Raw genomic sequence first — 13,172 nt, forward strand, 5'->3', positions numbered from 1 at the left:
GTATTATATATTGTACACTGCACTATATACCCTGCACTGTATTATATATATATACTACACTGACTGCACTATATACACTGCAGAAAAATTGGGCCTTGGGTGTTGGTGGTGCCAGAACACTGTAACCCCTCACAGTTACTCTTGTTGGGTGCAGGAACGGGTCCTGCTGTTAAAAATTAAAATATTTCAAAAATTGTAATTACATGCCCCTGTTAAACAGGGAAAAAAAAATAGGCCTTGGGTGTTGGTGGTGGTGTCCTAAACCTAAAATATTGTTGGAAGCTAGCATCATCAAGATTCAGCAATAGGATAGGCAGTCTTCAAGGGATCCCAGATCCATAGCAAATTCAATCAGTTAAATCAGCATCAGCTGCTGATCCAGGACTGATTCATTTTTATAAATGTGAGCCTATCAACGGAGTCTGTGGACAGGCGCACTCTTTGATCCCTTACAAACCCTCCAGCAGCACTGAATGTGCATTCAGAAAGCACGCTGGATGCAGGACAGGCCAGTAGCTCGATTGCATATTGAGCAAGTTCTGGCCAGTGGTCCATCCTCAAGACCCAGTAACCCAGTGAATGCTCTGTTGGAAAGGTCTCCAAGTCTGCTCTTGCCCCTAGATATTCCTGCACCATGTAATGCAGACGCTGCTGATGGGGGCTTGAACCTCTCAGCCCTGGGTGCTGAGGAGTAAAAAATTGTTTAAAGGCATCGTTCAGCCGCCCACCTTCTCCACCGCTCTCCCTCTGGCCGAACGAAGCCTCAGAAACACGTTGTCCAGCACCAGGAAATGGTAACCTCCCAGGGTCTGGAAAGGCATTACACAGGTATAAGATTATCGTTCTGATATCATTTATTATCATCTGAGTCGTTTTCAGAGTTTGGCACTAGATAGCGCACCTACTTTTAATTACTGTTTATTAAGTCTTGTGTTCGGACTATTTGGTTGCAGCTTTCTTTCATTTGTGATTTGTATCAATTGCTTTGTTTATTCCCATTGAGAGGTGGAGGGATAAGTGCAGGAATATTTATTTATTTATACAATGATCAATGTTGATGAATATACCCTGCGGCAGCGATCGTCCAAAAAAAAACAGACTGGCTTGTTGAAATTAAGTTGATTGATCAATTGACTTTAGTACAACCAGCCTGCCTATAGATGGATCGAAATTTGCCCGGATTCTGCTGAGCTAAATTTTGATCTGTCTATGGCCAGCTATAGTGTGTGACTGTTGCTTCTCTGAAAAGTGATCCATGCTTGGATCTTTTTCCAGAACTGTTTGAGAGGTGATGATATGTTGCCTCCTCATTGATTCAGGGCCCGTTTTACACTGGAATGCAGTGCGGGAAAGCTGTATTCCTGTGTGACTTCTCGCACCGCATTCCAATCACACTGCCCTTAACGACACTCCAAATGCAGGACGCAAACGCAGTGCGTTTACCCACACCAGATCACATGGTATAAAAGTAGCACGCAATGTGGTTGCCATGTATCTCAAACTGTAGTTCGTGCACTACATTTGGTGCAGTGCGATGTCAGCCCATTCAAAATGAATAGAGCTGAAATCACAGAGCACAGAACTGCATATGAATTGCCCAGGAACCGCACAGCATTCCCATGCGATTCCTACGCATTTCCTAGTGTGAATGGGCCCCTAACCTGATAATTGCTGTACTACCTCTCTGCAGTCACATGCGGTTACAGCACAGTGCCATTCAACTGCATTACCACATTCAGTGGCAGCAACATTCTGTTTAAGCACAGTATTGTGGCCGCAGCATGTGTACAGCTGGTAGCAGCTGTATGTTTAGTGTTTAGACAGGGGGTCTGTAAAACTATGGCTCAACCACCCGGTTTTACTGCCCCCAGGCACATGTGTAAACAAGCCCTAAGGATCCTCTGAAACAGAACAGAGACCACTTCAATCAGCAGAGGATCCCTGAGCAGATCCCTTCCTGAATCAGAGCTGAACAGGATGGATGTCAGTTTTTACATCTGTGCCCATTTTTTTTTGTGGCAGCAGACAGAGGAGGACCTGTGACAGCTCTATGGGAGGCTGGATGAAAAAAAAGACTCCAGTGTCTATTTACTGTCTGTTTACATCAGGCTTTCTCCAATATGTCACATTTAGGTCCAGATAAATGGAAGAGGACACAGTCCATTTAAAAAATTTGCCCACCAGACCTAGAAGGATTCAGAGCTAGGCAGGTGTAAACAGTTCATTTACATCAGCCTGTCCATAGGGCTGCATGGACCTTCCGATCAGGTCCCTCTGATAGGGCTGCATGGACCTTCCGATCAGGTCCTCCTGATAGGGCTGCATGGACCTTCCGATCAGGTCCTCCTGATAGGGCTGCATGGACCTTCCGATCAGGTCCTCCTGATAGGGCTGCATGGACCTTCCGATCAGGTCCTCCTGATAGGGCTGCATGGACCTTCCGATCAGGTCCTCCTGACAAACTGAGAGGAGGCCTGATGTAAAAAATATTGGTACTATGCAATAGGATGCTACAAACATTTTGGCACATGCAGATATATTAACCTGCCCCTTCTTTACCCAACAGGGATCGGGGATTGGTGGGGATGATAGGCGGCGGAGAGGTTTCCATTTTAGCCCCAGTCACTAAATTACCTTGTCCCAGCACTGGGCCAGAAGTATTCTGAATGAACTGAGGGGCTACCTGGAGACAGTCCTTTTAAAAGATTGGGAGATGTTTCTCCCATTCCCTGTGTTTCCTGGGAATGGGAGGACGAGTCTTCTCTCTCAAAGGTGTTGTCTTGAAAGACGTTTGGAAAAGATGTTACTGGTGAGTGTAACTTGGGTTTTCAGAATTTGCCTCCTAATGACTTCAATGCGGTTTGCATTTAAATCTGCAATGTTTGGGTTTGCAGCTTTGTGAAACGTGCCCACAAGTCAATACCAAGCACATCCCCCCAATCACTATGCAGCACAATGCTCTAAATGAGAACAAAGAATGAGATTCTCCTGCAGGAAATTGTAATAAATTGTCAATTAAAATAGAGTACAAATATTTAAACATGTATAATATTGTACATATTCCCTCTATATATAACATATGTTTAATAATGAATGTAAAAATAAAAAGTAACTTTATTTAACCCTTTATATAGAACTCTGACTTTTTATTTTTATCTGTTTAGGTGGATTGATGACTCAAGTTTGTTTTTGGACATGCTTGTCTTAAAAACTATGACTAAGTCAGATGAGAAACGAGCCATACGGGTGTCTTAAGTGACGGAAAGTCTTTTTTGCAGTTCACTGGAGGATTCACGTAGGATTCAAGCCATATCAGTGTTCTAAAGGTTGTAGGTGTTTTGGAGCCTCTTCAAGATTGATCCAACCTCAGAGGACAACAGGAGAGAAATTGATTCAATGTTCTGGAAGTGACAATGGCTTTACAATAACGTCCAACTCATTTATACATAAGTGGAGTCATTTCAGAAGATATTTCTTGTTTGGAATGTGATAAAGGTTTTACAATGGAGGCAAAATGTATCACACACCAGAAGGTTCACACTGGAGAAAAGCCGTATCAATGTTCTGAATGTGACAAAGCTTTTACATCTAAGTCAAATCTTATCACACACCAGAAGATTCACACTGGAGAGAAGCCATATGAGTGTTCTGAATGTGACAAAGCTTTCTCAACCAAGAACACGCTTATCATACACCAAAGGGTTCACACTGGGGAGAAACCTTTTCAGTGTTCTGAATGTGGCAAAACTTTTACACAGAAGGGTCATCTTAACAAACACAAAATGATTCACACTGGAAAGAGGCCATATCAGTGTTCAGAATGTAACAAAGCTTTTATACACAAAGATCACCTTATCATACACCAGATGACTCACACTGGAGAGAAGCCATATCAGTGTTCAGAATGTGACAAAGCTTTTACAACAAAGAGAGAGCTGATCACACACCAGAGAGTCCACACTGGAGAGAAGCCATATAAGTGTTCTGAATGTGACAAAGCTGTTAAAACAAAGTCACACCTCATCAGTCACCAGATGGTTCACATGGGAAAGAAGCGGTATGAGTGTTCTGAATGTGAAAAGGCTTTCTTAAAGAAGAGAGACCTTATCAGACACCAGATGATTCACACTGGAGAGAAGCCCTATGAGTGTTGAATGTGAAAAAGCTTATACAGACAAGAGCGGGCTTAACAGACATCAGAAAATTCACATTGAAAAGAAGCCATATGAGTGTTCTGAATGTGACAAAGTTTTTACACAAAAGTCAGTCCTTATCAGACACCAGAGGATTCACACTGGAGAGAAGCTGTATCGTGTTCAGAATGTGATAAAGCTTTTACAGGTAACTCTGGGCTAATCTATCACGAGGATTCACACGCTTCAGCTGCAGTGAGGAAACTCTGAAAGAAGGGGGATATTATAGGGGTAGGAGCTAAGCTGCAATGAAAGACTTCAGGGTGTCTCAGTTTCACACCTCCTGTCATCTTACACACTAGTAAAATAGTATATTGCTATTTTGAAAAAAAAACAAAAAAAAACAAATGAGTGAACAAACAAGAATATAATAGATGGACACTTTAGTATTTATGTCTATTGGGCACAACCTGGAAAGTCCGTGACTATTCTATATTTTGATAATTTTTTGGGCAGGCAACAATGGACTGTTTCCTCATGATTCTCATCTGTACCCTTTTTATGGAGCTTTGCCTGAACATGTAATGCATTTGCATAATTCATCAACTGAGATGTGTTTTCTTCATTGCCTGATCCTGAGCTAATACATGACCAACACTGCCTCAGTACAGGGAGACTTGGTAACAGTCAAGGGGCATCTTGCCAAGCCTCTGAAGCCTCAGTGGGAGAATCCAATCCAGGTTCTGCTGACAATTGCTATATCAGTCAATGATGAGGGCTCCAGCTAAGCCCATCTTGTGCATTTTCCACCCCCTTCCCATGATCAATGCCTCCTTCCCATGTTCCACCTCCTTTTCATGGATGACAACTTTGCAGACAGGGGCACCAGCCATGCAGAATTCTCCACTCCATGAGAAGGCAACTTCTAAAACTGGCACAGGCCTTGCAACACCCGAGTTTCTGCTTTTTTTTACAGCATTTAACATGACCACTTTATCCCAGCTGGCTACTTGGGTTTTATTCAGTTCTACTGAAAGTCTAAGGGATTCCATCAGTTGAAAATTGGATGTCCTTATTATCTAGTTTTTCTGTCCATATATTGGTCATTTCCATAGACCAATCATACAGTACAGCTACAAGAGATCTGAACTTACAATGTGCTGAGTATGTGTTCATGTACCTAAAACTTCTACTGGGGTACTGAAATTTCTCTGATTGGGATTCTCTTTATTGACTGAATGGACCGATTTTTTTTTTTTTTTTGGTAAACTTTATTTGTGAAGAACCACTTTTTGACCCTAAAAACATTGTGTGATGTTAAGTATAGCTAAGGGCAAAATCAATAATGACATAAATAGTGCAATCTGTCATTTTAGTCTCTGGGCCTTTCTCTCCCTAAACCCCTTGTGTCCCAGAGCGTTTTTTTCATTCTTGGCAATGTCTCAGTTCTGCACATTATATTTATTATTATTATTCAGGATTTATATAGCGCCAACAGTTTGCTATCTTTAGCATTTATAGTCTACCCAAATGTATTTTATATCAACAGATTTTCGGGACTGATAGGGCTTTACCCACCTCAGCTCCGGAAGGTTTTACCCCTTTCATGACCAGGGCATTTTCTCCTATTCTGCACTGCATTTTCACATTTAACTAAATGTTAAATGTGAAAATCAGAGGTGTTCTGTCACATTAGCACCCATGTAAGGTCAGCAGGTTTGCTGCTGCTTTTAAAAATTTAACATTGAAACAGTCCGTCGGATTTACAAATACTGTATTCAAGCATATAAGCTCCGTTTTGTGTTGAAAATAACTGTGAAATCTAAAACTCCGGTGGGTGTAACAAGATGTCCGCTTGCCCCCTTCTCACTCTATCACTACTGTGCAGGAGTGTGGGGTGTAGGAAGATGGCGGCAACGAAACGTCACTTCCTGATGAGACAGCGGCCGCCGCCGGGTGTACCAAGATGGGCGCCGCTCCAGAGCTAGGCCGAAGCCTTTCCTATGGCCGAGGCAGCAGAGCGCTCCGCGGATCGCATGGTGTGCCGATCCGAACAGGTTGACTCATCCGGATCACGGATTGGTGACGATCCATTGCACCACCACTACTAAGTAGGGAAAATGATATGGCTCCTCTCCTAGTCACTCCCCACACAGTTAGAACATGCTGAGGGAACACACATTTAACCCCTTGATCACCCCCTAGTGTTAACCCTTTCCTTGCCAGTGACATTTACACAGTCATTTGTATAGCACTGATCGCTGTATAAATGCCAATGGTCCCAAAAAAGTGTCAAAAGTCTCCGATCTGTCCGTCGCAATACCGCTAAAAATCGCAGATCACCGCCATTACTAGTAAAACATAATAAAATTTAAAAAATTAAAATGCCATAAATCTTTGCCATAGTTTGCACACTATAACTTTTGCGCAAACCAATCAATATACGCGTATTGCGATTTTTTTTTTTTTTTTTTTAGAACTAAAAATATGCAGAAGAATGTATATTGGCCTAAACTAATGAAGACATTTGTTTTTTTGTTTTTTTTAAATTTGGGGATATTTATTATAGCAAAAAGTAAAAAAATATTGTTTTTTTTTTTTCAAAACTGTTGCTATTTTTTTGTTTATAGCGCAAAAAATAAAAACTGCAAAGGTGATCAAATACCACCAAAAGAAATCTCTATTTGTGGGGAAAAAAGGACATAAATTTTGTTTGTCTGTTAAAGAGACACAGTGCCAAATTGTAAAAAGTGCTCAGGCCAGGAAGGGTGTGCTGTGCTCATTACAAGGGGTTTCCACCATCCCTGTGCTCATTATGAGGGGCTCCCACCATCCCTGTGCTGTGCTCATTATGAGGGGCTCCCACCATCCCTGTGCTGTGCTCATTATGAGGGGCTCCCACCATCCCTGTGCTGTGCTCATTATGAGGGGCTCCCACCATCCCTGTGCTGTGCTCATTATGAGGGGCTCCCACCATCCCTGTGCTCATTATGAGAGGCTCCCACCATCCCTGTGCTGTGCTCATTATGAGGGGCTCCCACCATCCCTGTGCTCATTATGAGAGGCTCCCACCATCCCTGTGCTGTGCTCATTATGAGGGGCCCCCACCATCCCTGTGCTGTGCTCATTATGAGGGGCTCCCACCATCCCTGTGCTGTGCTCATTATGAGGGGCTCCCACCATCCCTGTGCTCATTATGAGAGGCTCCCACCATCCCTGTGCTGTGCTCATTATGAGGTGCTCCCACCATCCCTGTGCTCATTATGAGGGGCTCCCACCATCCCTGTGCTGTGGTCATTATGAGGGGCTCCCACCATCCCTGTGCTGTGCTCATTATGAGGGGCTCCCACCATCCCTGTGCTGTGCTCATTATGAGGGGCTCCCACCATCCCTGTGCTCATTATGAGGGGCTCCCACCATCCCTGTGCTGTGCTCATTATGAGGGGCTCCCACCATCCCTGTGCTCATTATGAGGGGCTCCCACCATCCCTGTGCTGTGCTCATTATGAGGGGCTCCCACCATCCCTGTGCTCAATATGAGGGGCTCCCACCATCCCTGTGCTGTGCTCATTATGAGGGGCTCCCACCATCCCTGTGCTGTGCTCATTATGAGGGGCTCCTCCCATCCCTGTGCTGTGCTCATTATGAGGGGCTCCCACCATCCCTGTGCTGTGCTCATTATGAGGGGCTCCCACCATCCCTGTGCTGTGCTCATTATGAGGGGCTCCCACCATCCCTGTGCTGTGCTCATTATGAGGGGCTCCCACCATCCCTGTGCTGTGCTCATTATGAGGGGCTCCTCCCATCCCTGTGCTGTGCTCATTATGAGGGGCTCCCACCATCCCTGTGCTGTACTCATTATGAGGGGCTCCCACCATCCCTGTGCTGTGCTCATTATGAGGGGCTCCCACCATCCCTGTGCTCATTATGAGGGACTCCCACCGGAAAAAAGCGGAAAAAAAAGTTAAAAAAATAAATTAAATAAAAGTAGCTTGAAAAAATGTTTAACCCCCCACACACACACACACACACACACACACGCACACCCGTGTAAATACAAACACACATGTAGGTCTGCTCGCTTATGTAAACAGTGATTGGACCACACATGAAGATCAGAGTGACAGCAATAATTCCAGGTCCATCGTTCATGATTAACTCCACACTGATAACCTGAAAAGCCTTTTAGGTCCCCGTAGTTTGTCACCATTTCTAGATTGCACGCAATTTTGAGTCCATGTTTGGTATCTATTTACTCAATGCAACCTAATCTCTTATATTTTACCAAAAATGTGAGAATTATATTGTGTTTTTTTTAGTCATTTTAGTCCTGAAAATTTTCATTTGATAAATGCCAGTACAAATATTGTGTAACTTAAAAAATTGCAACAGCCACCATTTTATTCTCCAATGCCTCTGCTTTCAGAAAATATTTATTGTTTGGGGGTTCTAAGTAATTTACTAGTAAAAAATGCTGATTGTAACATGCGTGTTATACAAATATTGCTCCAGTGGTCCCTTTTCTTCTCCGAGCCATTTTAAAATTTTCAGCATTGTGATTTTGACTGACAATTACTCTGTCATGTAACACTGTTAATTTTATATCATTTTTTTTTCTTAAATATAGAGCTTTCTTTTTTTCTGTTTGCCAATGTATATTTTATATTCTTTACTATATAAGTGGAAAAAGACTGAAACAGTTTGTGTTCTTTAGTTGAGTGTATATATATGAAATGTAACATCCCTGATGTTCTGACTGTCCGTCCGTCAGGGATGCCAACCATCAGTAAATTTACTGACAGTTTGTAAAAATCTGTGATTTTTTACAACTGCCAGTAAATATCAGGGGCTGATAATTTCATGCTGTGTTGACTTTTTAAGCGTAAATCAAGCAAATTACTTTGTTATAGGTATTGTCAGTGTTTCCATATCATGTTTATACTGTTTAAATATTCACTGTGTTAGTTTTCAATAGGAGTTCTGTCATTTCTCAGGTTGCCAGTAAAAAAATGTGCTCCGCCAGTAAATGTACCATGTGTTGTCAGTAAAAAATTCCGCGGGAGGTTGGCAACCCTGCATTACACCCACCACCTAAATGTCATATTTTTAGAAAGTAGAAACTCCAAGCTATTTAGTAAGAAGTATGATGAGTTTATTTGAAGTTGTAATCTTTTGCCACAATTTTTTTATAAATAAAAAAAAAAAAAGTTAAAAAAAATGTGCTTTTATTTAACAAAGTTGTCAATTTACCAAGTTATTTCTCACACACGGCATATTAATACTTACAATTACACCCCAAAATACATTCTTCTACTCCCCCTGAGTATGGGGATACCACATGTGTGTGAAATGTTTTCGCTGCCTAAATGCATAAAGGGGCCCAAAATCCAAGGAGCACTTTTAGGATTTCAAAGTGCGTACATTTTGCATCCAATTTCCTGACTATCACATGTATTGAGTCCCTGAGGTGCCAGGAAAGGAGAAACAACCACAAAATGCCAAATTTTACACTGTAGACCTTCTACTGTACTGCCAAATAATAATATTTTTCTAACACTCAGTAGAGTCATGCATAGAATTACACCCCAAAACATTCTCTGATTTTCCTCCTTAGTATGGGGATGCCACATATTCCAGACTTTTTTTGCAGCCTAGCTGCATAGAGGGTCCCAAAATCCAAAGAGTAGGGATGAGCTTCGTGTTCGAGTCGAACCCATGTTCGACTCGAACATCGGCTGTTCGATCGTTCGCCGAATTGCGAACGTTATGGGCCGTTCGCGCTAAATTCGTGTGGCGCGTCACGGCCCATAATTCACTGCGGCATCGCAGTGCATTGCTGGCTGATGATTGGCCAAGCATGCACTATGACCCGCATGCTTGGCCAATCACAGCGCTGTCAGTAGAGAGAGCTGTAATTGGCCAAAGCCAGGGTGGCTTTGGCCAATTACGGCTCAGGGCATTTAGTACACACCCCACACTATATAAGGCCGCCTGCACGGCGGCCCTGTGTAGTGTGTGTTCCGGTGTGCTGAGAGATAGAGAGAGAGAGAGACAGTGTCATTTGATTTGAGTTAGATAGATTAGGCAGAACAGTCAGTCAGTTAGCTGCACTTACAGTGTATTGTGTATATATATGCATCCCAGGTGTTGCATATATATATATACACTGTATTCAGTTTAGCTAGATCCGTTCCTGTTATCTTCTATCTAGACTATTTACATTTAATGCAGTGCGTCCTGCTCACAGTGTTCAGCTAGATCCGTTCCTGTTATCTTCTAGACTATTTACATTTAGTGCAGTGCGTCCTGCTCACAGTGTTCAGCTAGATCCGTTCCTGCTATTTACATTTAGTGCAGTGCGTCCTGCTCACAGTGTTCAGCTAGATCCGTTCCTGTTAAATTCCTACTGACCGGCAGGCTTGTCTGGTTACAGTATATAAAGCTACCTGAAGAAAATTACAGGTGTTCTATTTGATCCTATTAGTACCACGGTCAGGCAGCTAGACTATTTACATTTAGTACAGTGCGTCCTGCTCACAGTGTTCAGCTAGATCCGTTCCTGTTATCTTCCTACTGACAGGCAGGCTTGTCTGGTTACAGTATATAAAGCTACCTGAAGAAAATTACAGGTGTTCTATTTGATCCTATTAGTACCACGGTCAGGCAGCTAGACTATTTACATTTAGTACAGTGCGTCCTGCTCACAGTGTACAGCTAGATCCGTTCCTGTTATCTTCCTACTGACAGGCAGGCTTGTCTGGTTACAGTATATAAAGCTACCTGAAGAAAATTACAGGTGTTCTATTTGATCCTATTAGTACCACGGTCAGGCAGCTAGACTATTTACATTTAGTACAGTGCGTCCTGCTCACAGTGTACAGCTAGATCCGTTCCTGTTATCTTCCTACTGACAGGCAGGCTTGTCTGGTTACAGTATATAAAGCTACCTGAAGAAAATTACAGGTGTTCTATTTGATCCTATTAGTACCACGGTCAGGCAGCTAGACTATTTACATTTAGTACAGTGCGTCCTGCTCACAGTGTTCAGCTAGATCCGTTCCTGTTATCTTCCTACTGACAGGCAGGCTTGTCTGGTTACAGTATATAAAGCTACTTGAAGAAAATTACAGGTGTTCTATCCCAGCTTAGTGCAGCTACAGGCCATTAGTATGTCTGGAAGGCCAAGAAGGAGAGGCAGACAGTCACAAGCCAATAAGAGAGGGCAAGCAGGCTCTGTGTCTAGTGCTGGTCGTGGAGACGGTGCATCCTCATCAGCACGTGGCCATGGGACACGCTTGGCCTTTTTTTCGGCAGCTGGCCATGTTGAGCCGCAACATGCGGAAGACTTGGTCGAGTGGATGACCAAGCCGTCCTCATCCTCCTCATCCTCTCTCACCCATGCCCAGGGTGCTTTGTCTGGCAAAGCAGCGGCCTCTTCCCTCAGCTCAATGTCATCAGTGACTCCTTCCCTAGCTCCACCATGTCCTCATGAGGATTCCCTCGAACTGTTTGACCACAGTGTTGGGTACATGCTCCAGGAGGATGCCCAGCGTTTGGAAGGCTCTGATGACGATACTGAGCTTGATGAAGGCAGTAACATGAGCGCGGACAGAGGGGGTGCCCAAGAAGGACAGCAATCTGGCAGTCATGCTCCCCCTGCTGCAGCATACTGCCAGGTTTGCTCCAGTGATGAGGAGGGAGGGGATGATGAGGTCACTGACTCAACGTGGGTGCCTGATAGGAGAGAGGAGGAGGAGGAGGAGGAGGAGGAGGAGGAGGAGGCGGCAGCACATCACCAACGAGGCAGGATGCCCTCCAGGGGCCAGCCTAAGGGCAACACATTGACTGCATCACACCCCAAAGCTCCACATGTGCAGGGCGCTGCAGTCTCTGCGCGTTATTCAAAAAGTTCTTTGGTGTGGGCCTTTTTTGAGACGAGTGCATCAGATCGCACCGCTGCTATTTGCAACATATGTCTCAAGCGTATCTCGCGTGGCCAAAATATCTCCCGCTTGGGTACCACATGCTTGACCAGACATATGTTGACCTGCCATGCAGTTCGTTGGCAAGCGTATCTAAAAGACCCACACCAAAGAACAAAGAGGATCTCTCCTTGCTCCTCATCAGCTGAGATTTCCAACCCCACTAGACCTTCAGTCCTCTCTGAGACCTGCAGTGAGAGGAATGAAGGTGTAGAATTAGGTGTGTCACAGCCAAGTACTTGTGGGCAATCTGCTTTTGGTACACCGACGTCAGATTGTACCAGGCAAATTTCCCTGCCCCAGCTGCTGCACCGCCGAAAGAAGTTTGCTCCCAGCCATCCACATGCCCAGCGGTTGAATGCTAGCTTGGCAAAATTGCTAGCACTTCAACTGCTGCCTTTTCAGTTGGTAGACTCTGCCCCCTTCCGTGAGTTTGTGGAATGTGCGGTTCCTCAGTGGCAGGTACCCAAACGCCACTTTTTCTCACGGAAGGCGATTCCGGCTCTCTACCGGCATGTGGAAGGCAATGTCCATGCCTCGCTGGACAGGGCGGTCAGCGGTAAGGTGCATATTACCGCTGACTCATGGTCCAGCAGGCATGGACAGGGACGTTACCTAAGTTTCACGGCGCATTGGGTGACTCTGCTGGCAGCTGGGAAGGATGCAGGACAAGGTGCAGTAGTGTTGGAAGTTGTTCTGCCACCACGCCTCCAAAATGCTGATTGTGACACACCTCTCTCCTCCACCCCCTCCTCTTCTTCTTCCTCCATGGCCTCTTCCTCGGAACCAGCGGTGCTCCGTAGGCGTTCAAGGGGCTACGCAAGTACGCAGGCCAAAAGATGCCATGCGGTGCTTGAGCTGGTGTGCTTGGGGGACAGGAGCCACACTGGGGCAGAGGTTCTGTCAGCTCTGCAGGGGCAGGTTCAGAGGTGGTTGACGCCACGCCAACTTAAGGCAGGAATGGTGGTTTGCGACAATGGCACCAACCTCCTCTCTGCCCTCCGACAGGGACAAATGACCCATGTGCCCTGTTTGGCTCACGTCCTTAACTTGGTGG

The 13,172-nt window shown here is 44.5% G+C and overlaps 1 protein-coding gene across 1 annotated transcript in view; it reads left to right on the forward strand.

Moving 5' to 3' along the window:
- Positions 1–13,172, forward strand: part of LOC141126606 (uncharacterized) — a 757,790-nt gene that overhangs the window by 678,199 nt on the left and 66,419 nt on the right. Inside the window, 2 exon segments of the mRNA XM_073612528.1 lie at positions 3,534–4,150; positions 4,152–4,314. Of these exon segments, the coding sequence (XP_073468629.1) occupies positions 3,534–4,150; positions 4,152–4,314 (780 nt within the window).

Source organism: Aquarana catesbeiana, linkage group LG02 (assembly GCF_042186555.1).
Source record: "Aquarana catesbeiana isolate 2022-GZ linkage group LG02, ASM4218655v1, whole genome shotgun sequence".
Classification (NCBI taxonomy): Eukaryota; Metazoa; Chordata; class Amphibia; order Anura; family Ranidae; genus Aquarana; species Aquarana catesbeiana.